We start from the raw sequence: 25,805 nt of genomic DNA, 5'->3' as shown, positions 1-25,805 counted from the left end.
TTTTCATTTGGGTCACTTCATTATAAGTTCACCTGGTTCTGACCCGTCTGGACTGTTTACTACAGCGTCAGAGGAAATGGAATCATTCTGTAACCTGAACCAGAAACCCATCCTGACTGTGTTCTTCCTGGTGGCCACAGACCGTCCAGGTTTTACATGTGAGCATGAGCTGAACTACTCTGAACCATAGTGTGTGTTTGTGTGTGTGTGTGTGTGTGTGTGTGTGTGTGTGTGTGTGTGTGCGTGTGTGTGTGTGTGTGTTGTTTTTAGCTGTAACGTAGAGAGAGACGCTGTCGGTACAGACAGGGCTGATTCAGTCAGACCAATGAAGGCTGGAGGGAGGGGGGGGGGTACTTTATACAGTCTTTGGAGACTTCACCTACAACAATATGTCATATTTTACAAGATGACAATGTGTTTCTATGTTAAATGGAACTACTAACCACAGCTGTCACGCACCAACACATTCTCGTGAAAGGGTCTTTTCAGAATAAACTTCTGTCTTCACAGGAAGTTCAGGTTTAGGCAACAAAGCTACTTAAGGTTAGGTGAAGAGCGTTGATGTTAACTTGACTAATGACTGACGTGACAAAATATCATCGGTGACTGTTAGTGTCACACAGGAAACGAACAGCAGCCTCTTGGCTGAAAGTCTTGTGTTTGTTTGACCCGTACAACCCAACGTGGACTGTCTCGCACTTTAAACTCTGAGCGTCTAATAATGACGGGGGTGGTCAGTTTAAAGCCCGGTGCGTCGGTATCAGATGCTGATGAGCTCTGACCACGTGTCGCTATTTGAAGCGTTGGGAGTGAGAACACGTTGCATCTACATGTGGAGAGGATTTAGTACCATAGACACTATCATTTTGAAAGTTTTGCACTTCATTTGACTAACTCAGACAACTGAAGTTTAGCTGAACTTTAGAAAACATCGTTCCACAAAACAAAGACTAGATTTGATCACTCAACACTTCCACCCAGCTGGTGTTAACAAGGGATCTCTTCACCTCCAGTATTATGACACAAATATCACACTTGGAGATTCACTCTTATTATAATGATGGGATAAATATTATTGACTCAAGGTTTACTTCCTTAGCTATATCTGTAGCTTTCAGCCACATCCCACACCCTTCTTCATATTTGTTGCAGTGTAATATACACATTGCGTTATAATGTGTTCATAATTTCCTTCCATTGTCATAACCATATCCCAGCAGACAATCTGCAGAACTGTATTAATCATTCTTTACACTGTGTGCTTGTTGTTGGCCCTGTAGCCATGCAGTCGTTGTGGAGAGATGTCAGAGTGATGGCGCTCCACACAGTTACTTTATTGTGCTGATTCCCAACTTGGGGGTCCTGTACCCCATTAGGGGTCGCCAAAGCTTCACGGGGGGGTCGCAAGGCTTTCTTGATTTCAAGGGGTGTAAGACCACTTTTTTTAATAAAGAATATTTTCTATTTAATATAGAAAAAGATCAGGGAGAAGAAAACACAGAATTTGTCAAAAAAGAAGGCTATTAAGTTATCTATAAGTTAAGTTAGCTATATAAGTATATATATATATATATATATATATATATATATATATATATATATACATAATGTAAAAAAAATCATAATACAGACAGTGAATTGTCTTAAAAATTCCTAAAAATACCAGGAAAATATCTATAATAATATAATAATAATAGTTTGCTAAAAATTCATCCAAATCGCTAATTTTACTTAATTTGAACTTCACTTCACTAGTAGGGTTAATTGTACAGTTTATCAGTTGTTATGTAATTGGTATGCATTGAATATCCATATAATGTGTTCCTTAGTCCCTTTACTCAATGATAGAAAAATAACTACTTTAGTGGATGTGTCCACATACTTCTGATTCTGATTATAGTGACCAATAACTCTTCCAATTATTATTATTATTATTATTATAACTCATTATGTTGGTCATTAGTGACAACAGTTATAAATCTAGGAGTGACAGACCTTTAAGCTACACTGTCACAGTGTCATTAGAAGTCAAACTAATGAACCGACCACAACCTGCACTGAATCCTATTCTGGGTTCAATAAAAACAGAAGCGCTGTGTCTTTGAGTCTTTAACATGTTGATGTGTCTTTGAGTCTTTAACATGTTGATGTGTCTTTGAGTCTTTAACATGTTGTTGTGTCTTTGAGTCTTTAACATGTTGATGTGTATTTGAGTCTTTAACATGTTGATGTGTCTTTGAGTCTTTAACATGTTGATGTGTATTTGAGTCTTTAACATGTTGATGTATCTTTGAGTCTTAAACATGTTGTGTATTTGAGTCTTTAACATGTTGATGTGTCTTTGAGTCTTCAACATATTGATGTGTCTTTGAGTCTTTAAAATATTGATGTCTTTGAATCTTTAACATATTGATGTGTCTTTGAGTCTTTAACATATTGATGTGTCTTTGAGTCTTTAACATGTTGATGTGTCTTTGAGTCTTTAACATGTTGATGTGTATTTGAGTCTTTAACATGTTGATGTATCTTTGAGTCTTAAACATGTTGTGTATTTGAGTCTTTAACATGTTGATGTGTCTTTGAGTCTTCAACATATTGATGTGTCTTTGAGTCTTTAAAATATTGATGTCTTTGAATCTTTAACATATTGATGTGTCTTTGAGTCTTTAACATATTGATGTGTCTTTGAGTCTTTAACATAATGATGTGTCTTTGAGTCTTTAACATGTTGATGTGTTGGACACGTTGTGTTTGTCTGGCTGACTTCCATCTAAATGCAGATCCTGTAGAGATAGGACGAAGGGACGAGATGTCAAAGAACATCTACAGTCTCTGTCTGTATCTATTTCTCTCAGTCTCAGTGCATGTTCTGGTACATATGCACTCAAACTGCAGGATGTGTTATCTCTCTCTCACACACACACACACACACACACATACACACACACACACACACACACACACACACATAGTGCTTGGTTGTTTTGTCCTGTGGGACGTTTGCATGTTGAAGGTTAGCTATAATGAATTCAGAGCTGCCCTGTGCCTCACTGTTCATCCATCTCTGCCTCCTTCTGGCCCCTCGGCTGCACTACAATGAATGGCTGCACCGTGCTACAGTGCTGCTTCTAATAGCCTAAGCTCCTGCTTACAAGCTTGCTCTCCAATTAAGAGTGTGGAATTAACTACAAATGTCACAGGAGTGCTCGACATAAAACACGTCGGAGAGCAGGGAGGGAGTGACAGAGTGTGCATCGCTGTCCAATCAGCTTCCTCACAGCACAGAGCAGAAACACTGCACTGCTGCAGCAAACCATCGACAGCTGGATGGAACAGGCAGTCGTACCCCGTCGGAGCAGGCTGCTGTGTCTTTAAAGAACGACATCTGATTTCATGAATGTTCATGTTCATCCAGGTATCCGTACCCCTCCCTCTATGGGATCCACTGTGATATGTGATGATGCAATGCTCTTGGTGGGATCTCTTGTTGGGTCTCTAAACTATAGACTACGGTCTAAGACCTGCTCTATATATAAAGCGTCTCGCAATAACTTCTGTTATGATTTGACGCTATATAAAAATAAATTGAATTGAATTGAATTGAATGAGTTGGATATTGATTTACCTGTACACAGTGGTTATGATGAGACATTATTCTGATCAACTCTACACCTCAGACATGTAGCTAGGCTGTAGACTTACAACAGTTGAAGTGACCAAAGTCTGCATTAGAGATGAGCAGCTCCAGAACCATCCCTTCATCCCTTCATCCCTTCATCACTTCATCCAATGAGCTGAATCAGCCTGATTCCAGCTGCAGGAAGGTGTGAGGTTCTGGAGCCTGACTGGCCTGAGGGCTGCTGGGTATCTGGGGAAGTGCTTTTCAACAAGCAAGACCAAGTGAGTCTCAGGCTTAATTGGGAATTAGGAGAAGATTAATTAAGGCAGCGATTAGCATTTGCACTAATCCAAGGCAGTGGAGGCCCCTTGTAATTCACTAGGCAGACACTCACTGTCTTTTACTGCTGCCTACTGCATGCCCACTACAGCTGGAGGCAAATGCATCTCCAATTCACAGCATTGCTTCATGTAAACACTGACTAGCTAGCTAGTGTGTGTGTGTGTGTGTGTGTGTGTGTGTGTGTGTGTGTGTGTGTGTGTGTGTGTGTGTGTGTGTGTGTGTGTGTGCATGCGTGCGTGCGTGTGCGTGTGAGCATTATGAATGCATACACTGTTAGAAATGTTTCTGTAATCAGCCTTTAATGAGTCTGTGTGCTGCGCTTAGCAGGCAAGCACATCTACTCTTTTGCTTCACCATCCCTTTAAAGCTGCACATATGTTAATGTACATGACTGGTATAGAGATGAAGCCTACAGTACATGTTCGAAAGCGTCACTATAGCTGTATTTGTTGAGACAGTAACATGTGTCTGTGACACAGACAATCAATGTTTGCTTATAGTCTCTGGTTTGCATCAGAACAAAATAAACAGCATCCATTTAGTGAGAGGACATGAGCATACAGTCTACAGCCGGCTGTAAAGCTGCTGGGTGCTGATGGAGAGAATGTGTGGTCAATAGGGCTACAACATGTACAATACCAGTTTGGTCTTTGAAGAAGACGGATGCAAAGGGGGTTTCAAGTGGACTACATACTGTACCCATTATTATTCTCATAGGCTTTCCAATGCAAATGACGTGACTATGGACTAACCTGGAGTCAGGTGACTGGCTGACCGGCAGTAAAACTGTCCAGTAGGTGATGTTGACTGATCTGATGAAATCATCTACTGTCCAAACTTGTATAAAAGCTCTGAACATAGAGAGGACAGATCGGGGCTGAGGAGGACCCTGGCTAACCTGACACTCCAGAACCGATGGTCCATAATTGAAAAAAAGGTTGTAAGAAATGTCAGAAACTGGTAGAGCTGGCGCCCCATGTACCGAGGCTGAATCCTCACCACAGCAACCTTAGCTGCTCGTCATCCCCTCTCTCTCCTCCTTTCAGAACCCTCACTGTCACCATCAATAATAGAATATAAAGAATAATCTTAAAAACAGAAATGGTCTGACAGCTAAATCAATCTGTCCTCTCGTGCCATCATTCAAACATTCAGAAGACACTGCAGACACTTCTTTTCATTGGGTAGAACAGTGCACATTGACATCCCACCACCCACACCAACCAGAGCAGCTGTCATTGTTGTAGTATGAAGCATTGTGTTAGTTCTAACGCTCCAGCTGTGATCAGCTGACAGCTGGCTGATTGAATCATTGTTTGTGATCAGTAACACACCAATCACAGCCCATTCTCACACCAAGGAGGTGCATCTAAATACGGCTCCCTCCTCACTGATCCCTGCTACACACCGCTGCTGCTGGTAAGAGACTGTCCCTGTCATGTTTAAGCAGGACATCCCGGGACAGGCTTTTACACACCGGGGGCGTGACCAATAAACAAAATGAAAATGTAAAATACTCGTCTGCGAATACTTCTCATCAAAACCATTCATACCGCCAGCGATGCGTATTTGGAGCAGTTGCAACACTTTTACAATCAAAGGTGTGAATAGAGCCACTCAGTGAGAGGACCATATACCAGGATCCTGTTGACCCAGACCAGTGTCTGGCAGTCTGTCTGAGGTAAGCTGGTCGATAACCTAAACTACTGTCAGCTACTTCACTGTCCTTTTCGTTAAATGCTCTGAGTGAGTGAATCTGCCTCTGGTTATCAGTTACACAGTGTTTATGTTTAGGGCTTTTATTGTGAAAGATAAGAACGGAAGGAGTGGTTCAGGGGTCTCATTTATAAAACAGTGTGTAGGTTCCATACTAAAAATGTATGTGCGCACAAAAGTTGAAAATGGTGTGTGCCAAAAAAAAATCTGACTTATAAAACTGTTCGGCAGGACTACATGCACACAGTGGACGCGGCTGTTTTACACATCACACCGGCACGAGTGAGTCCGCTACTTGCCGCAAGTCAGTTCATACGGAAGTTAGCCGACTACAACGGTTGCTATGGCAACGGTAGATGCGGTAGATATAACCATCCTGCTACATTGATTTGAATGTGAATGTCCGTTCTACTGCTGCTCTATTTCTATGGTCTCAGCAGTAATGCTGTACTCCTTCGTTAGACGTCAGGAGTGCTGAAGTACAGAAAAGTCATTGAGGACAAACATTCAGGCTGTTTCTCTCTCTCTCTCCACCACAGTCAGCTCTTTATACCGGCTACCTCATTCATCATTCAGGAAAGGCCAGAGGAGAGGGGGAGCTGAGGAGATAGTTGTATTATCACTCTTTCCATCCACCACTATTGGTTTTGTGTTATCAGCCCTACTTGTATTAGCTATTACAGCTGCTAGACTGCTATTGTGGCTGCTTCTAGATCTCTCTCTCTCTCTCTCTCTCTCTCTCTCTCTCTCTCTCTCTCTCTCTCTCTCTCTCTCTCTCTCTCTCTCTCTCTCTCTCTCTCTCTCTCTCTATCCCCCCAGCCGGTCTTGGCAGATGGCCGCCCGCCCTGCGCCCGGTTCTGCTCCAGGTTTCTTCCCAGTAATCGGGGAGTTTTTCCTGGCCACAGTGCGCTTGGTGGATCCTGTTGGGTCTCTAAACTATGGTGTACGGTCATAGACCTGCTCTATATATAAAGCGTCTTGAGATAACTTCTGTTGTGATTTGACGCTATACAAAAATAAATTGATTTGATTTGATTTGATTTGATTTGATTTGATAGAGGGAAAAAGAAAGGAAGGAGAAAGACAGAGAAAGTGAGAGCAGCAGCTCCAGCATTAAACTTCAGCAGACAGTGCAGATCCTGCATCAGTAACATGGCCACATAAGCAATCAGGAGTGACTGCACAGAGAGGGAGGGCTGGAGGTGGAAGAGGTCAGGAGGTCAGCCATGTCAGATTATGAGGAGGCTATTAGTGAGGAATGAGCAGCAGGGAGCCTTTATCAGTCTCCTGTTTGAGGGTTCTAATGAGTCCTCAGCTAGTCCTCCAGCTATGAGCAGGGATTAGCACCTGAGACCCCACAGGTAAAACCCTCATTAGTCACCTGGCATTAAAGGGATGGGCCACAGTGTGGGGAGAGGAGTCTCTATCAGCACACACTTCCTCTTCTCCTGCTGCTCCACTAAAACACCATCAAGGGCACGTGATCAGTTCCCATGACGATTAAAAGCAGCAAGGCCTTCTCAACGTCCGGACCGAACGGAAAGTCAATCCGGACCCAGCTCATACCTGGTGTTTAGGGATGGTACCGAAACCCGGTATTAAACAGGCACCGCTGCTACGTTATCCAAGAACACACACACACACACACTGAGGAGACTAGAGATTACTCCAGTTGACAACAGTTTGTTTCTGTAAATGCTAAAAAGTGTTTGTGAGTAAAACGCCGAGACTTAATCAATACTCCTGTTCAATAAGAAGAAACATGATGTTTCCATCTGCTCTGTCCTCATGCACAGCGTGCTAGCTCAGCTCAGCTCAGCTCAGCTCAGCTCAGCTCAGCTCAGGCCTGGTCAGAACTGGACTGGCCATCAGGACCCGGTGGTGAATGTAAAGGGTTAATCAAAGTGAAAACAACACGAGGCAGATCCAGTCACTCAGAACTGCAGATCATCAGCCTGTTATTAAGGATTGATCGTGCGTGCATGTACGCATCACCACGTTGACTCAGTGTGTGGAGTGCACGTGGCCGACGGCTGAAACTGGACAGCACAGGCCAAAGACACAACGGGAGAATGAGAAGAGGAGCAGAGAGGGAGCCGGAGGAAAAGGGGTTAAACTGAAAGATGTCCGGCCTCGACCCCCGACCGTCCGTGCACTAGTGCTCGCTGCGCCCTCTCTCCCAGTAGGGAGGGACGGGGCTCCACCAGGCTGGACTGTCCCCAGTGGGTCAGGGGTCTGTGGCGATGTCACCACCCCCCCCGACCTGTCTCGTTCACCACACTTTGTGTTGGTGTGACTTTTTTGCTGTGTCATCACCGTTTATATCTATAGAACCACGGAGTTAAACTGTTTAGGCTACAACAGCAGGTGGAAGAAGAGTAAAAATAGGATAAAGTCCTGCATTCAAAATGTATAAAAGTATTGTCTTCAAAATATACTTAAAGTACCAAAAGCAAAAGTAGCCTACTCACAGTGCAGAATGGCCCATTGTAGAATAATCTATATTATATGATTATGATTGACTACATCATAGGGTTAGGGTTAGGGTTAGCTACTACATCATAGGGTTAGGGTTAGGGTTAGCTACTACATCATAGGGTTAGGGTTAGGGTTAGCTACTACATCATAGGGTTAGGGTTAGGGTTAGCTACAACATCATAGGGTTAGGGTTAGCTACTACATCATAGGGTTAGGGTTAGCTACTACATCATAGGGTTAGGGTTAGCTACTACATCATAGGGTTAGGGTTAGCTACTACATCATAGGGTTAGGGTTAGGGTTAGCTACTACATCATAGGGTTAGGGTTAGCTACTACATCATAGGGTTAGGGTTAGGGTTAGCTACTACATCATAGGGTTAGGGTTAGGGTTAGCTACTACATCATAGGGTTAGGGTTAGGGTTAGCTACAACATCATAGGGTTAGGGTTAGCTACTACATCATAGGGTTACGGTTAGGGTTAGCTACAACATCATAGGGTTAGGGTTAGGGTTAGCTACTACATCATAGGGTTAGGGTTAGGGTTAGCTACAATATCATAGGGTTAGGGTTAGCTACTACATCATAGGGTTAGGGTTAGGGTTAGCTACTACATCATATGGTTAGGGTTAGCTACTACATCATAGGGTTAGGGTTAGCTACTACATCATAGGGTTAGGGTTAGCTACTACATCATAGGGTTAGGGTTAGGGTTAGCTACTACATCATAGGGTCAGGGTTAGCTACTACATCGCACGCATGCATGCACACACGTACACACACACACACACACACACACACACACACACACACACACACACACACACACACACACACACACACTTTCTAAGTCCCCTTCACCTGACCTCCATTTATACTTTCTGAAGTTGACTGGCCTGATTGGTTGGTGCCATTTTAATTACCTGTTGCCATGGTGATTTGTAGTGTGTGTGTGGGAGGGGGGGGAGGTGTGGGGGGGTGTCACTATAAGAATGAAATGTAAATGTCAGACATTAATGATATGAAAGGATGATTTACAGAACGACAGGCCAGAGCAGAGAGTGAGGAGAAGAGGCAGGAACACAGGGGTAAACATGTCGTATGGGTCCGTTCATATTTAGTAGGCAAGTCCTGATTGGCTGGCTACGTTTATGCAAATCTCAGTGGGCGAATGCCTGCTCGTGATTGGAGGAGAGTAGTATGCACAGAGTCCTGTAGAGGGCTCCGCCTGTACTTATAGAACTAGGGTTACAATATCGTAACCTTCGTTATTGCTCACTCAACACTTTGTCCATGTCTTCATGTCTTCCTGTCTTCATGTCTTCATGTCTTTATGTTTTCCTGTTGTCTTGATACAGACATTATAGTAACCATTTCCACAGCACTAACTCCATCAGTACAACTACAGAGTCATGTCAGACCATGCTGCTGCTGTAAAAATACTATTAATATTGTTCTCATTCATTAATGAAGTCCAATCACTTCTTCTTTTCTTGCTCAAATGGCACAATGTGTCCGTTTACTGGTGGCCTTTTAATCTGAAACAACATCATGACTACTGGTTGATACATAGGTAGGTAGGTAGATACATTAGTACCAATAGGAGTGGTAGACAAACCGGAATTATCCTTTAACACTGATCGTTTTCTCACTCAAGCTTCAACCTATCAGATGTTGTTGTTTCACCATTTCCTGTCCCCTCTCTCTCCCCACAGTTCCTGTTCTGTTTCCTCTAACAAAAGGAAGAAAAGCGGATTTGTATTCTTGCCGTTAACCAGTTCCCACGTCAACGAGAGCAACACTTCAACGGGGACCGGCGACGACGTAGCGGCCACGATGTAGCGGCCACGGCGTAGCGGCCACGACGTAGCGGCCACAATGTAGCGGCCATGCTGGCCGTTCTGTAGCTTCATCACTCGTAGTGTGAACAACGCACTACGAGTGATTGATCGCGACAAAGACAAAATCACACATCTGTGGAAAAAAGTTAAAGAGCCAAGAGAAGCAATCAGAATGGATGAGATGAAGGAGGAGTGTGTGTTTGTTCACCCTGACAGAGATAGAGAGAGGGACGGAGGAGAGAAATGAGCCTTTGTCCTTCATTTGATCCCTCTGCTTTAGAGCACATAGAGAGAGATTATTCAGAGAGGAGGTTCCATTAGTGAAATTACAGAGCATCTTCTGATAGAACAATAGTAGAAGGTTAAACTGGACCCATCATTTGTTGGATACAGACGTGTTTTCACAGCTAGCCAATACCTGGCTTCTTTAGCTCACAATACAAGATCATAGTCTCTGCTCCCTATCACGATGACATGTCTGTAGTGTTCTGGTGTCTGATGAGGCTCCACACTCAAACTGGACTTCCTGGATCAGATTCCATGTCTCACCGAGACCTAAAACAACATGGCCCACCAGCATGCTCCATACAGCCAGGAGCAAAGTGTCCCTGGTCTAACAGGTGATGACTTGTTGTTAAAGTAGAAGTAGATCACTGTAAATGAAAATCATCTGTCGTGTGGCAGCAGTAGGCTAGAAGAAGATGGTCTCATCATACAGGAAGTGGATTTCATCATTCAAATCGCTGGCTTGTTTTCTTTTCATCAAACTAATCCAAAACATCTACGTGATCCGTCTCACATATAACATGCTCCTCTATGAGTATATAGAAACACACATATTCTGTCCTGAGGAACCCACGTGGGTAACGTGTATACAATGCTGCCCAGAGACGCAGCACTCTCACAGGCCGACAGATGTTATAGGATGACCTCAACAGGAGACACAGATTCTACAGCAACATAACACAGGAGGGTTGGACAGACTGTGTCCTCTACGCTCCTCTAAGAACACTGGATCTCACACAGTTTACATGTCCACAAGGTCCAACTCGTCCACTGTGTTCTCTTATTATGGAGCTGTACACTAGGACACACACACACACACACACACACACACACACACACACACACACACACACACACACACACACACACATTCAGACTGTAGCATCAACACTGTGTCCTCACTTCACCCACAGGACAAATAATCCTGTTCAGTCAAAGATGTGTGTGTCTCTCTGACTGTTCTCTCTTTATCTAAAACACAAACACACACACACACACACACACACACACACACACACACACACACACACACACACACACACATTGTACCATTGTGTTCCTGCCATCAGGCACAAACCTTCAGGTATGGTGTTATGTATCAGTGAGCTTGAGACACTGTGTGTGTGTGTGTGTGTGTGTGTGTGTGTGTGTGTGTGTGTGTGTGTGTGTGTGTGTGTGTGTGTGTGTGTGTGTGTGTGTGTGTGTGTGCGTGTGTGCGTGTGTGTGTGTGTGTAGTGATGAACATGAGGTGTGTAGGCTATTCACACAGGTTTAATCCTAATTGCTTTCCAAGCCGCGCTGCTCTGTTACTGAAATTATACACTACCGGTACCACTGAATGTGTGTGTAGGGGTGTGTGTGTGTGTGTGTGTGTTGGCTGCCCCCGCAGTGAGGGCAACCACAGGCTATCATTACCACTGTTATTTTTCTCCTCAGTGCAGGAAATCTAGCCTACATTCTGCACCCTGTGTGTGTGTGTGTGTGTGTGTGTGTGTGTGTGTGTGTGTGTGTGTGTGTGCAGCCAGAGGCCCAGCCCTGTTACAGCGAAGCCACAAGCAGGCCGACCTCAGCCTAAAAGAGGCACTAGATGCAGCAAGCATATAAAGCATTGCTAGAAAATATGAAGCCACTTCCTGGTGAAATATATATTATTAGTTATATATCTGATATATAGTCAAATGTGAAACCTTGTTTCAGAAATCAAAGCCAGTGCACTTGATTTACTGCTGGATCATTGTTCTGGTGATCCAGCCTGGTTATGTGGATCCCAGTAGTCCATATTGGTTTTTAGATTCTGGATGTATCGTCTGAATTTCATGCAGGAGGCCCATCCCATAATGTTCAGCTTTTACTACCTTTCCCTGATCTGATCCACACTGTAGTTACTATACACAGGTAGTATAGAAACACACTGAGCATCACCACTGTAGTTATTATACACAGGTAGTATAGAAACACACTGAGCATCACCACTGTAGTTACCATACACAGGTAGTATAGAAACACACTGAGCATCACCACTGTAGTTATTATACACAGGTAGTATAGAAACACACTGAGCATCACCACTGTAGTTACCATACACAGGTAGTATAGAAACACACTGAGCATCACCACTGTAGTTATTATACACAGGTAGTATAGAAACACACTGAGCATCACCACTGTAGTTACCATACACAGGTAGTATAGAAACACACTGAGCATCAGCACTGTAGTTATTATACACAGGTAGTATAGAAACACACTGAGCATCAGCACTGTAGTTACCATACACAGGTAGTATAGAAACACACTGAGCATCACCACTGTAGTTACCATACACAGGTAGTATAGAAACACACTGAGCATCAGCACTGTAGTTATTATACACAGGTAGTATAGAAACACACTGAGCATCACCACTGTAGTTACCATACACAGGTAGTATAGAAACACACTGAGCATCAGCACTGTAGTTACCATACACAGGTAGTATAGAAACACACTGAGCATCAGCACTGTAGTTATTATACACAGTTAGTATAGAAACACACTCCCACTGAGCATCACCAGGGGGTTTAGCTGAGTTCTTGTCTGGCTGCATGGTCACGATGTCCATTCATAGTTCAGGAAGGTCAGTTACTGAGGCCAGAGTGTCCTGTGGGGACAGCAGAGGCTCTACAGTTTCATACCTTCCACATACAGTATAGTGGGTCTGTATACCTGAAGTAGCTGTCTACCTTTAACAAAGACACATCTGACGACAGTGAAACCCTTACACATACCTGGATGAGAGTTTCCTCATCCGTCACCATTAAAGGTAAGGTTTAGGTAGGTTTAGGCAAAAATAATCCTTGCTTATGGTGAGAGAAAGACTGTGGGTTGGGTTAAACAACATGAAGGTTAGGGAATGGTCGTGGTTAAAGGAAACCAATGTTAACTGTTGGTAGGACACTGGAAACAAGCCGTGGTCTCTCATGTCATGGTGATCTTTCTGATATCAATATAAACATCAACATGTGGTTAACACATCCATTCCTAGTCAAGTACTCATTACAGTGAACTGTGTTCCATCAGACGAACCCCGTTAACCCAGCTACTATAACTTCAACTACTTTGTTTTTGATTTCACTTCATTAAAATTTTTTGAGACAACAGGATTTTGTCCAATGAAAACACAATATGACTGATATAATATGATTTCAACAACAGCTACAGACACTGACACTGATGTATCACCCAGCAGGCTTGTGATGTAATCCAAGTAGAACATTGATCATCCCTGTAGATTAAAATATTGATATTAATATATCAATAATAGTTCAAATATTGTGGCTTGATGCTGAACATTCTACTTGTTTTTCCTTTTGAACCTACTGTATATTTATTGTGATATTGGATGTACCGCTCAGAGCATCACTAAGGAACACCCTGTTCACACTCACACAAACCATCCATCTGCTGCCCCTGCACACAGTCGGTCCAATCGGACCGTTTCATCACTTTTTGACATTCGGTCCCGACTGTGTGTCAAGCCCATTACGCTGCATTAGCATCAAACAGCATCCACCATGGCCCAAAGTTTAGGAGGAAGAGTCAGGAAGTTGCAGCAGCAGTGATGGCCACTGGATAATGGCATCAACAATCTCCATCTCTATCGAACTCCATTCAAAAGAGTCCGTCTTTAGTGTGAAACCCTGTTTGTGATTGTGTGATTGTCTGTGGTGTTTTCAACCTTCACTGAGATCACCTGCCAGTCAAACAGGCCGGATCTGTGGCATCGCTTTCCTTTAATATTCTGATGAGGATGTTTAGAAGACAATCACTGCTGGGACTCTTCTTCTCTTGTTTAAAGTGAATCAATATCAAATATATTAAAATCAGCCAAAAGCCCATATGGGTTTATTCCTGGTCAATAAGCGACATAGCATCCAAATATCACTAATTCATGATCATTCCCAGCTGCTAACAGCATGCATTCACATGCACGCACACACACACACACACACACACACACACACACACACACACACACACACACACACACACGCACACAGGCTTCAGCCATATCTCAGCTGACACTTCAACATAACAAAGTAGTGGAAAAGATACTCATGCTCCTTCTCAGCCTGTAATTATGATAAATGCTGTCATTAATTGACTAATCATGGTGATAGGAGGAGTTCAGCTCTGTGTGATGTCCAGAGTGTGTGATTAGTGATTAGTGATTAGTGTGTGATTAGTGTGTGCTGATGGTCAAACAAGTAGCTGTGTGCTCCTTAAAGACAAGGCGGTAGCAGAAAGGCAGGTCCCAGTCTAATCCCACTACAGGAACAGCTCTGGAGTGTGTGACTGACCTTTGACTGGTCTGCAAGCCAAACTGGGTCAGCACCCATAAACTGAGGCCCTTTTCAGACTTGGCCCAAAAACATGAGTTTGGAACCAGGTCATGTATCCTCAACAGACATCAGAGGAACTGCTTTCACTGAGAGCAACCGAGCCTACAACGCTGCATGCTGCAGTGGAACTACAGATACCACGACTCACCGGAGGACATGTTCAACCATACATGGATCTCCCAGACGACCACACAGAATAAGCAATGCCGCAAGTTTAAAGGTGAGCATCTGTCTCCCTAGTTTTTGCGGTGTGTCCCGCATCGTTGGCGCTAGTCTACCCTGCGGAATGCTTCTTGTAATTGTATTGAACCGTTCGGTACAGGACGTCCGGTTCGGTCCGCGACTTCATTTCGGTACGCCCTGTGACCCAAACAGCTGTTTATGTCATGGGCACTGGAATCATCTGGAATGAAGCTAAGTGCTGAGTGAGAGTGGCGTGGAGATGGTCGGCAGATGTCGCTTTGTTTCATGTAGAGCGGCTTGTATATCTGCAGTCCTCTGTCTTCCTGTTTCCCTTTTTCTTTTTTTCTTTTTGACTTTATTTATTCAGGTGGAGGTTCACTGAGAGCAATACTCTCTTTTCAGGAACGCCCTGATCACATTTCACACAGTAACACATTCACACCTGGAAGCTGCCCGGTACAACTACAGTCTGATCTGCTGGTCACTGAGCAGCTCCACTGGAGCGGTTGGGGTTATGTATACTTGCTCAAGGGCACCTCGGTGGTGGTAATGAGGGAGGGGCAAGCGCTGCTTTTTCACTTTCCCCACCCAGATCTATTGGATTGAACCGGCGACCTTCCGGTCCCAAGCTCGCTTCTTTAACCTTTAGGCCACATCATTTCTGAATGATGAATACAGCCCACTGCCGCCTGCTGGGGTGGAGAGTTATTTCCTCTCACGCAGGCGCAGAACATACGTGGTAGTTGGCCGTTTGCTGTAGTTTTTGCGGTGTGTTTGAGTGAAACTTTTGACCAAGACGAAGGCGACGTGAGGCAATGCAAGAGTCGGCCTTCGTCACTACTAGTTCTCTCGGATGTTGGTTTGGTGTGTCTGAGCCTTAAACTTTCAGTAGGCAGAATGTTTTTGGCATCATTGGGCAAAAATCCCATAATAACCTTTCAGCATATTGTAATTCAAGTGTTCTGAGAGAAAACTAGACTTCTGCTCCTCCTCATGGCTCTGTTTTCAGGCTTTAGAACATCTAGCCCGTGACGGGAGACTCAGAGAGAGAGAGCGTTCTTATTGGCTGTGCTCCGGCTGGTGGGCGGTGCTTGGTATTTCCTCAACTGATCTCAACATGGCTGTCGGGTCACAAACTTTCTCACTTTACAGCTAAACAGTACACTACAAGATGATTCTGAGAACATGTGAGGAGTGAAATAGACATTACAGTAACAGAATATTGATTCATGTTTGATCAGCGCTGCCTAGTTTGACCGTTTGATCAGAGTTCATGAGTGATTGACAGCTGCTCAGAGACTGAGAGCAGACTCCAGATCAGCTCTGATTGGTTGTTTTCCTTCGGTCTGTGAAATCCTGCAGATGCCATTAGGAGCACCGGAGGACACCGGAGGACACATGATTGTTACCTGTCTCATGCACTACTGTCAAAATTAAAAATAACTTGTATTAATCATATTTGCTCCATTTCTACCTACTGCAGCTTTAAGGGAAACACTGGAAGGCAGCAGAACATCCCCAGGTCAGTTAACTAACAAGCTTACAGTATATGTCAGCTTGTGTGCATGGGCGTGCATGTGTGTGTGCGTGCGTGTGTGTGTTTGCCCACGTCTATCTGCCTCTATGGTAACTCCTGGCTGCATACTGAAGGCTCTCCACAATGCTGGTTTTGTTGGGAAACAAAGCTGCGGGCCTCCCCGCCTGTTAGAAATTAATCAGTGTAGAACTGGAAGCCATGAATTCTCCTTCACCTCCTCCTCTTTTCTTTCTTTCTCTCCTGAAACACAGCAGTTCCCAGGGAGAAGTGACACTGTGATTAAGAGTCTTGATGTGAAGAGCTTCCTGCTGAACAGAGTGGGCGGGAGAATGACATGCAAAGGTTAGGCTTTCAAGGTAAGTGTGTGTATGTGTGTGTGTGGGAAGTGAAGGCGGGTGTCTAATGTTAAGCCTATCCAGTTACAGCAGCTACTGGCTGACTACAACACCTCTATATTAACACACACAACAGCATCAGGCCGCCCACCACCTCATTATATTAGGTTGGGAAACATCATAGAAAAAAACACCTCCACTGAGACACTACACACTCTGAGAGTACTGAATACACACTCTGAGAGTACTGAATACACACTCTGAGAGTACTGAATACACACTCTGAGAGTACTCCATACACACTCTGAGAGTACTCCATACACACTCTGAGAGTACTCCATACACACTCTGAGAGTACTCCATACACACTCTGAGAGTACTGAATACACACTCTGAGAGTACTGAATACACACTCTGAGAGTACTCCATACACACTCTGAGAGTACTGAATACACACTCTGAGAGTACATAATACACACTCTGAGAGTACTCCATACACACTCTGAGAGTACTGAATACACACTCTGAGAGTACTGAATACACACTCTGAGAGTACTCCATACACACTCTGAGAGTACTGAATACACACTCTGAGAGTACATAATACACACTCTGAGAGTACTCCATACACACTCTGAGAGTACATAATACACACTCTGAGAGTACTTCATACACACTCTGAGAGTACTGAATACACACTCTGAGAGTACTGAATACACACTCTGAGAGTACTTAATACACACTCTGAGAGTACTTCATACACACTCTGAGAGTACTTAATACACCGAGACAGTACAGAGACACTCTGACAGTACACACCATGACAGAAGTCTAATGTGTAATGTAATAGCCATAACGCAGCAGCAACAGGGACATGAAGTGATTTTCAATGTGCTGCAGCCAATATGTGCATTAATACAACATGGATGATAATGTAGGCAGTACAGCCAGCTGACACAGAAACATCTTCTTTCTGGCCAATAACAACAACCAAGACAGTATATAAGACTGTTTCCATCAGTTCTCAGGACTATGGAGCAGCAGGATGACAGCTACAATCATATCATAAAGCTTCATGGATATCATGCTAATAACCGATCTAGTCGGCGGGATGTGGCTCTCTGTTTGATCTACTGTGTTGGTTTGATTGACAGTTGTCTCAGCCTGTGGTTGCCCCTCCCTGTCCACCCAGGCCCTGCCCCTATGACCACATTAAGATTGTCTTATTAATATTCATGTTCAACATTATGGTTTACAGAGCTGGTCAGAGTGTGTGTGTGCATGTGTGCGTGTGTGTGTGTGTGTGTGTGTGTGTGTGTGTGTGTGTGTGTGTGTGTGTGTGTGTGTGTGTGTGTGTGTGTGTGTGTAAAGGCCAGAATAATTCTCTTTAAGTTGTAATTGTGTTTGTAGTGTTTCTCAGCAGCTCGGGGCTGATTTATGGGACATGCCAAGGCTCGGCTAACAAGGGCCATAAATCCTCTCCCCCGCTCTGCTCCTGTTCATCACCTTGGGACTACCACACCGGGTTAACGACTGTGTGTGTATATGTGTGTGTGTGCGTGTGTGTGTGTGTTAGATATATAGTAAGTCAAAAAATGTCTATTGGCCACCTTCAGTCCTGTAATCAGGGACAGGGATGTATTCAGCATGGGTCGGTGGAGGACTCCTGTACTGTACAGTTTTAACACACAAACGTGTTGCCTTTCTATTTTATCTGGCCATTGCATATTCTGAAAACAGCGAGTGATTTATCGAGGACATCTCCCTTTTTGCAAAAGCCAAAATGTTTCCACACGCTGGACCTCAAACACAGCCTGAAAATCTCTCTATGGTCTGGCTCTTCCTCGCCATCAGCCTGCTTCGTTTTATTGTCGTCTTTCTGAGATGCTCTGCTGGAGCATGTCGATGAAGTCATACACAGAGAGAGTGAACCGGAGTAATGTTTAACATTTCTTTACTATTAAAAGTGCTGAGAAATACAGCCATATAATGTTTGTTGTGGGCGGCTGTGGCTCAGAGGGTAGAGCAGGTTGTCCACTAATCGGAAGGTCGGTGGTTTGATCCCCGGCTGCTCTGGGTCACATGTCGATGTGTCCTTGAGCAAGACACTTAACCCCAAATTGCTCCCGAAGGCATAGCCATCGGTGTGTGAATGAGTATTTAGATTAGATTCTGATGGGCAAAGTTGGCTCCTTAGTAGCCTCTGCCATCAGTGTTTGAATGTGTGTGTGAATGGGTGAATACTGACATGTAGTGTAAAGCACTTTGAGTGGTCGGAAGACTAGAAAAGCGCTATATAAGTGCAAGTCCATTTACCATTTATATACAAGGTACAAATTCTTAATATAGATACAATTATTTACCTTGAAAATGGATTTTAGATCGATATACGTCCCCGTGAAGGACAACTTGCCGAGCACCTATCGATGTAGTTGGATCGTAGGAATAGAAATCGATACATCGATGTAGTAGATGAATCGTTACACTCCTACTAAATATACAACCACCTTCCTTACTATAGACTTACAAATATAAAACAGAAAAGAGGACAAGACTGGGCCATGGACAAGCAATATTAAACTTCAGAAACTGAATTTCCTGCCAATTTAACAGCAGAATACAGCATCACCAAGGCAGCCAACACAGAGATGGTAGGACAATATAAACTCCACAGCATCGACAGCATACAAACACATTAAAGCAAAAAGAGAGCCTGCACAGTTTTCACACACTGTGTGCTGCGACACACACAACACTACGTTACGTAGATTAACTGTTGGCATCCTCCTGTGTACAGTGAGTTACACCAATCACTGAGTCTGTTGTTGTCATCTGTCTGAACGTCTTTCTGCAACACAAAGTCCTCCTCAATCTGCTCTAGCTTCAACTTCTCTGCTCATTCATTTCGATGCATAATACAACCAGTCCCACTGCGCTCCTCAGACCCAGAATGCACCTGTTGTTCTGCAACATCGTGGGTGTGTTTGATTTGGGTCACTTAGCATCCTGGTGCATGAAATCAGTGATTAACGGATTGACTTATGCCGAGGTACAGTAATGCTAATCTTAGCCATAACCCATGATGTCATATTGAATTTGATTACGTTGTTGTGAGTTTTTTGTATGGTTCACAAAGAAGAACACCCCCCGCACCCTCCGACACTCAGCCAGTGAACGTATACATTTAGCACTAACACAAAACTCCCCCGTCAGCTGCCAACTACTGTGGCAGCTGTGACACTTGGCACCGTGGGCAGTGTGGGCACTGTGGGCACCATGGGGGCACCGTGGGGGCACCGTGGGCACTGGTGGCACCGTACACCTGATTGCTGCACTACTAGGTGCATATCCTTCAACTATAGCTCTGATATGGCATTCATCTGCTTTTATCCAATTTTGAATGTCAAAAAAGTGACAACAAAGCACTGAAGCCAAATGCAACAATGTAAATCAGTTAAATACTATTGTCATGCTTTCTCTTTTCTTCCCTCTTTGTATCGTCATGCTACTGTATGTATATACCATTATTTGTAAGGGGAAGTGTTGATTTATGTTGATTTGACACAGTTTATAGGCTACACTGTGTCAAATCAACATAAATGAGGTGACATTTGCTGTGACTGCATCATTGGAGCTGAATAAATGCAGTCTTGCCCATACATTATGGACTTGCCTTTGGTATTCTTTCACATGATCCAGTTTAATCTGTAGGCCTACAGATATCATATTTTCAGTTGGTTTTATTGTAGCGTATATGCAATATTATATTTGTGTATAAGGTGATTTGTATAAATAGACTACATTGATGTACAAACTGTAGGAAATGTACATATGTTGTATGTAATAAAATTCATACAACAATACATTTGAAGTGAAATATATTCTCAAGATGTGCATATAAATATATCCATGTATAAGATACTGCTAAATTAGGGTACTTGTACTAGGGCACCTGTTTTGGTTCAATTTGTACACTGCTTCTAACCCTGGGCAATACTTATTAAAAGCATAATACACATGATACAAAAGACAAGTTTCAAAGAAAACTCACCAGTCTCTTCATCAATGGCAAATCGTCCAAGCCCACTCCCATCACGAATGGAGTACTGGATTTCTCCATCTCTGCCAGCGTCATCGTCGTTAGCGATGACTTGGAGTAGGGTAGTTCCAATCCGGGCATTCTCTTTAACTAATCCTGTCAAGGCAAAGTGGGAGAAGTATGGAGCGTAGAGGTTTTCGTTCACATCCACGATCTCCACCTCCACAAAGGTGACAGAGAGAAGAGAGACAGGCCTTCCCTTGTCCTTGGCCTTCACAGTGAGGTTGTAGAACTGCTGGGTCTCGTAGTCAAGCTCTTTTGTCAGCCGAATAGCCCCGCTGGCCCTGTCTACCTCAAACCATCCATTGTAGTCGTTGGCTAGAGAGTACCGGACCTGGCCTCCCAACCCCAAATCTGGGTCTTGGGTTTCTAACCAGGCCACAACAGTTCCTACTGGAAGATCCTCCAGAGCCCTGGCTTTGTACACATTGGGGATAAATAGTGGAGGACAGTCATTCACATCCTCTAATATGATTTTCAAAGTGGTAACAGAAAACCTCTGGCCCCCTTTCTCTGCCTTGTCCCGAGCCTCAATTTTCAGGTTAAAAGCTGAAACAAACTCCCTGTCTAGTTGGCCAGCAACATACACTATCCCATTAGTGCGGTTGATACCAAACTGGGTGGTGCTGGTCAAAACAGAATACACAATCTCCCCATTGGGTCCAAGATCTTTGTCAGTGGCCTCAACCTGGATGACATCTGTACCTATGGCAGTGTTTTCAGGTATGACAATTCTATAGCCTCCTTCTTGCAAAAACTGGGGTGTATTATCATTAGCATCCTCTATGTAGACAGTAAGCAAACGCCAGGCAGTTTTCTGTGGCAGGCCAAGGTCATAGATAGTTAGGTTGAGGAGATAACGATCCCTCTTTTCTCTGTCCATAGGCAGGAAGACACTGATAAGACCAGTCTCCATGTCAATGGTAAAACAGCTGTCAGTGTTTCCATCTGAAATAGAGTATAGAATGTGACCGTTGAAACCTGTGTCACCATCGTAGGCACTGACCTTGAAAACACTCAAACCAATCTTAAGGTCTTCCCGTACAGCAATATCTGTGGGAAAAGCTTTGTCGAACTGAGGCGTTTGACGATTGACAGAGAAAAGGTCAATAAAACCTTCCTCGATTTTGGGCTTGGCACTAGCTTTGGACTTTTTGAGTAACTTTTCAGCTAACTTTTGGGCTACTCTTGTCTCTTTACAGTTGAAACTTTTGGGAGGAGATTTCCCATGAGCAACTGTGATGTTAACAAACATAGGATCAGAAAAGTTCTCACCATCTGTGGCAGTTATTTTTAGACTAAAGACACCATTCTTTGGACTGGCTGTGGTAAGGGAATGTTGCAGTGAAAGGACCCCTGAATCCGGGTTGAGGTCGAAGTACCCCCATTCGTTCCCTGAAATGATCTTATATTTTACTAGCTCCAACTCATCTATATCAATTGCAGACATTGTGGTAATCACTTCATCCACTGGGAAATCCCTGGAGATCACCCCCTGGCATGCTACCTTCTCAAACAATGGCTGGTTGTCATTTACATTTTCCAGGTGAATTGTCACATTGACTTCACTCTCTCGCCTGTAAGGCGACCCCCAATCAGATGCTCTGACAACAAATACAAAGCTCTCTGAAGAGGATTCAAAGTCCAACTCTTTAGTGGTGCTGATGATACCAGAAAACTGATTGATATTAAAGGGTAATGGCTGAAGGCTGGAAATGCTGTAAGTTATGTATCCATTTTCTCCTTTATCCTCATCCACTGCAAAAACTGTTAATACGTTGGTCCCAACTAGTACACTTTCATTGACCAAAACCTCATAAGAGGCCTGATCAAATGTTGGTGTGTTGTCATTGGCATCCTCAATGGTGACCTGCACTTTAACTTTGAGCTCACTATCTATTTCCAATACCTCAAGATTAAAGACATCCTGGGGCATCTGAGTGAACCACTGAGTGGTGGAGATTACGCCTGTTAGGGTGTTCATTTGAAAAAAAGCAGAATCTGCAGAAGGTGTCAGGATATATTCTGCATCATCAGGCTCTGGTTTGATTTTAACAGCCTCTACAATCGTGCCTGGTGGTGAAATTTCATTCAGACTAACATCATACAACTCCCGCTCAAACGTAGCTTCAGCTGTCTGTTTCTTGACCATAATGTGGACAACCTTGACGGCAGAGAACTTCTGTGGGGCTCCCCTGTCTTTAGCCTGCAAAGTGAGGTTACAGCCATAAGGGTACGTCTCCCAATTTACTGACTCAGAGGCCTTAATGGCAAACTCGCCTTCCACAGATCTTTCTACGAAAAACTGCTCTGAAGGGTCTCCACCAACAATGACCACCGAGTCTATCTCTCCATTTAAGCCTTCATCTAGGTCCTCAACAGTGATCATGGCATACACAGGGTTTTTATCAAGCCATGAGGGGCTGTGGGTGACCATATTCATGACTGGGGCATGCTCATTCACACGCTCTACATGGACAAAAAGCTTGGCTGTGCTGCTGACTCCATTATTTCCATAGAGTTTCATGCCGCGGTCCACTGCCAGAATTTCTAAGTCGTACCGGTTCTGTTCATCAACATTGAGCTTTCCACTGAGAGAGACCACTCCACTGGTTGGGTGTACAGCAAATAGCTCCATTTTCTCCTTGAAAAAATAGTAAAACTCCCCGTTGGAGCCAATATCTGCATCTGTGGCGGTAACTTGTGCTATACTTGTCCTGAGAGGGGTGCTCTCCGCTATGGTGACGGAGTAAGTGGTGGGGGAGAACAAGGGTCGCAGGTCATTCATATCCAAGACCTGGATGCTGACTTTAGTCCAGGTCTCAAGGAGGGCCTCTCCCTTAACAGAGGCTTTTATTGTCAATACATAGTTATCCTGAATCTCTCGGTTCAAGATAGCTGCGTTGCCACCTTTAGTCCTTATGCGCAAGAAGCAAAAGTCGCCCAGCACATACTCCTCTGCCTTGAAAAAGCCTTCGTCATCACCTGAAGTGATTCTGTAGCGGATCTCCCAGGAGCGCTGGGCCAGGTGGATGCCCATTTTAACTTTACTGTTGGCATAGGTGCGTGCTGCTGAGTTTTCGTAAACCGTAGCGTGGTAGACAGCCTGAGTGAAGCCAAAGTGATGTCCATCCTGAAGGCCCCCCGGGGTGTTCTGACCGCAGCAGGGTGGTGGCTTGAAGAGCAGCAACGGCAGCAGCAGGACTAGGCCGAGGAGAGGGGCTCGCATGCCTGCCCACTGGCCCATATTCACATCCATCCCATCATCACTGCATCCTGGAACAGAAAGAGATAGACAGAGACAGGGGGAGAATGGTTAGCTACAGGGGGAGGGATTTACAACATATACAGGCTACTTATTGTATCCTTAGTTTTATGTCTACTGGACTACAGAGATTGATCAGAAGTGGGGAGGGGAGGGGGCGTTCACAGTTACCGGGCAACCAAAATGAAGGCTGACATCATCCTTGTGTGGTCTCTGGACACTGAGATCAGTGTCAACAGTCAATTGCAAGTTTCAGAAAAACCAGAAGTGGTTTGGGAAGGAACAAAATAATTGTATGGCTAGGAAGAGAAGTGTAACATCACCAAAACAAACACTAAAGAAAATAAGAGCAGAGGGCAAAATGATGGGCTGCTACACATGACCCTATCATAACCCATTTCCTGAAATACATGAAACTACAGCCCTGTGTCTCAAGACCATGTAATAACTCCAGACGCAAAATAGTTCTGGTTTGGAAACGGAGAGTCAACTAGCTGCTGTGTTCAGATTTTGTTCTCTTTTTCAGGGAAAAAAAAATGTCTGAAAGTAAGCAGCCACAAATATGTGCCAATCTGGGCTTTGGGAGAAAGCCTGATCCGGTAAAAGCCATGTTGTGGCCATAGGAGTGCCACAGTGGTCTGCATTTTGATGACTCGGCACTTTCCACCACAAGAGATGGAGAGATGGGGCGGGAAAAGACATAGACGGTGTCTGAGAGAACTGATAATAACACACTGCTAAATCTACATCACACACACTCACATGCACACAGCTCCTGCAAGAGTAGCAACACACTGTTTTTGTTTCAAACAGGAACTGATCCAGTCTTAACTTCTTACCGAAAGAAAAAAGAATATTTGGCTTTGCAAGCGTGACCAAAAACCACCTCATCTGAAACAATGCAAACCGATGCCTGGGCCTGCATTTAAATACAACCCAACAGTCATTCAGGGAATAAAGGCCAGAAGCCAAAAACACACACTCAGTTGTTGTCTGACCTTAAACTGTCATCTCAGTGTCAACTTCAGTCAGTGAGGGTGGAAGTGGGGGGGTTTCAAGGACTTTCCTGCTGGAAGTGTCTGAGAGCAGTCTCAGTCAGCTTTACTGGGTCATGACATCTCTCCTTTGAAAACCTAGTAGCAGCAGGGAGGCACAGTAATGATGCCTCAACACTGCAATCAGGGAATATTTCACCTTTTCTAACGAGAGAAAAAACACATCAGATCATTCAGCCAGGATGTGGTAGAGGGCGGGCTGGGGCTTTTCCACTGGAACACAATAGAGAGCTCCAGGGATGACGTGTTTTTGTTGGTCAACCCGGAGGTTAAAATCCTTCTGGTTCCTTCCACTAACAGGAAGTGATCATCTCCCTAGTTCACTTCACTAACAGGAAGTGATCATCTCCCTGGTTCCCTCCACTAACAGGAAGTGATCATCTCCCTGGTTCCCTCCACTAACAGGAAGTGATCATCTCCCTGGTTCCCTCCACTAACAGGAAGTGATCATCTCCCTGGTTCACTAACAGGAAGTGATCATCTCCCTGGTTCCCTCCACTAACAGGAAGTAATCATCTCCCTGGTTCACTAACAGGAAGTGATCAACTCCCTGGTTCCCTCCACTAACAGGAAGTGATCATCTCCCTGGTTCCCTCCACTAACAGGAAGTGATCATCTCCCTGGTTCCCTCCACTAACAGCCAATGGGATTGTTCCATTGGGTTTTGG

The 25,805-nt window shown here is 44.1% G+C and overlaps 1 protein-coding gene across 5 annotated transcripts in view; it reads right to left on the bottom strand.

Annotated features, from left to right (window-relative positions):
- fat3a (FAT atypical cadherin 3a) overlaps positions 1–25,805 on the bottom strand; it is a 228,643-nt gene that overhangs the window by 112,323 nt on the left and 90,515 nt on the right. For all 5 annotated transcript variants that reach the window (XR_012594613.1, XM_074640548.1, XM_074640550.1 and 2 more), the window contains exon 2: positions 20,770–24,093. Coding sequence is in view for 4 of the 5 variants with exons in the window: in XM_074640548.1 (XP_074496649.1) it covers positions 20,770–24,076 (3,307 nt within the window). In the remaining variant the exon portion in view is untranslated. The remainder of the gene's footprint in view (positions 1–20,769; positions 24,094–25,805) is intronic.

Source organism: Sebastes fasciatus, chromosome 7 (assembly GCF_043250625.1).
Source record: "Sebastes fasciatus isolate fSebFas1 chromosome 7, fSebFas1.pri, whole genome shotgun sequence".
NCBI lineage: Eukaryota > Metazoa > Chordata > Actinopteri > Perciformes > Sebastidae > Sebastes > Sebastes fasciatus.
This window is presented reverse-complemented; position numbering and strand designations above follow the sequence as displayed.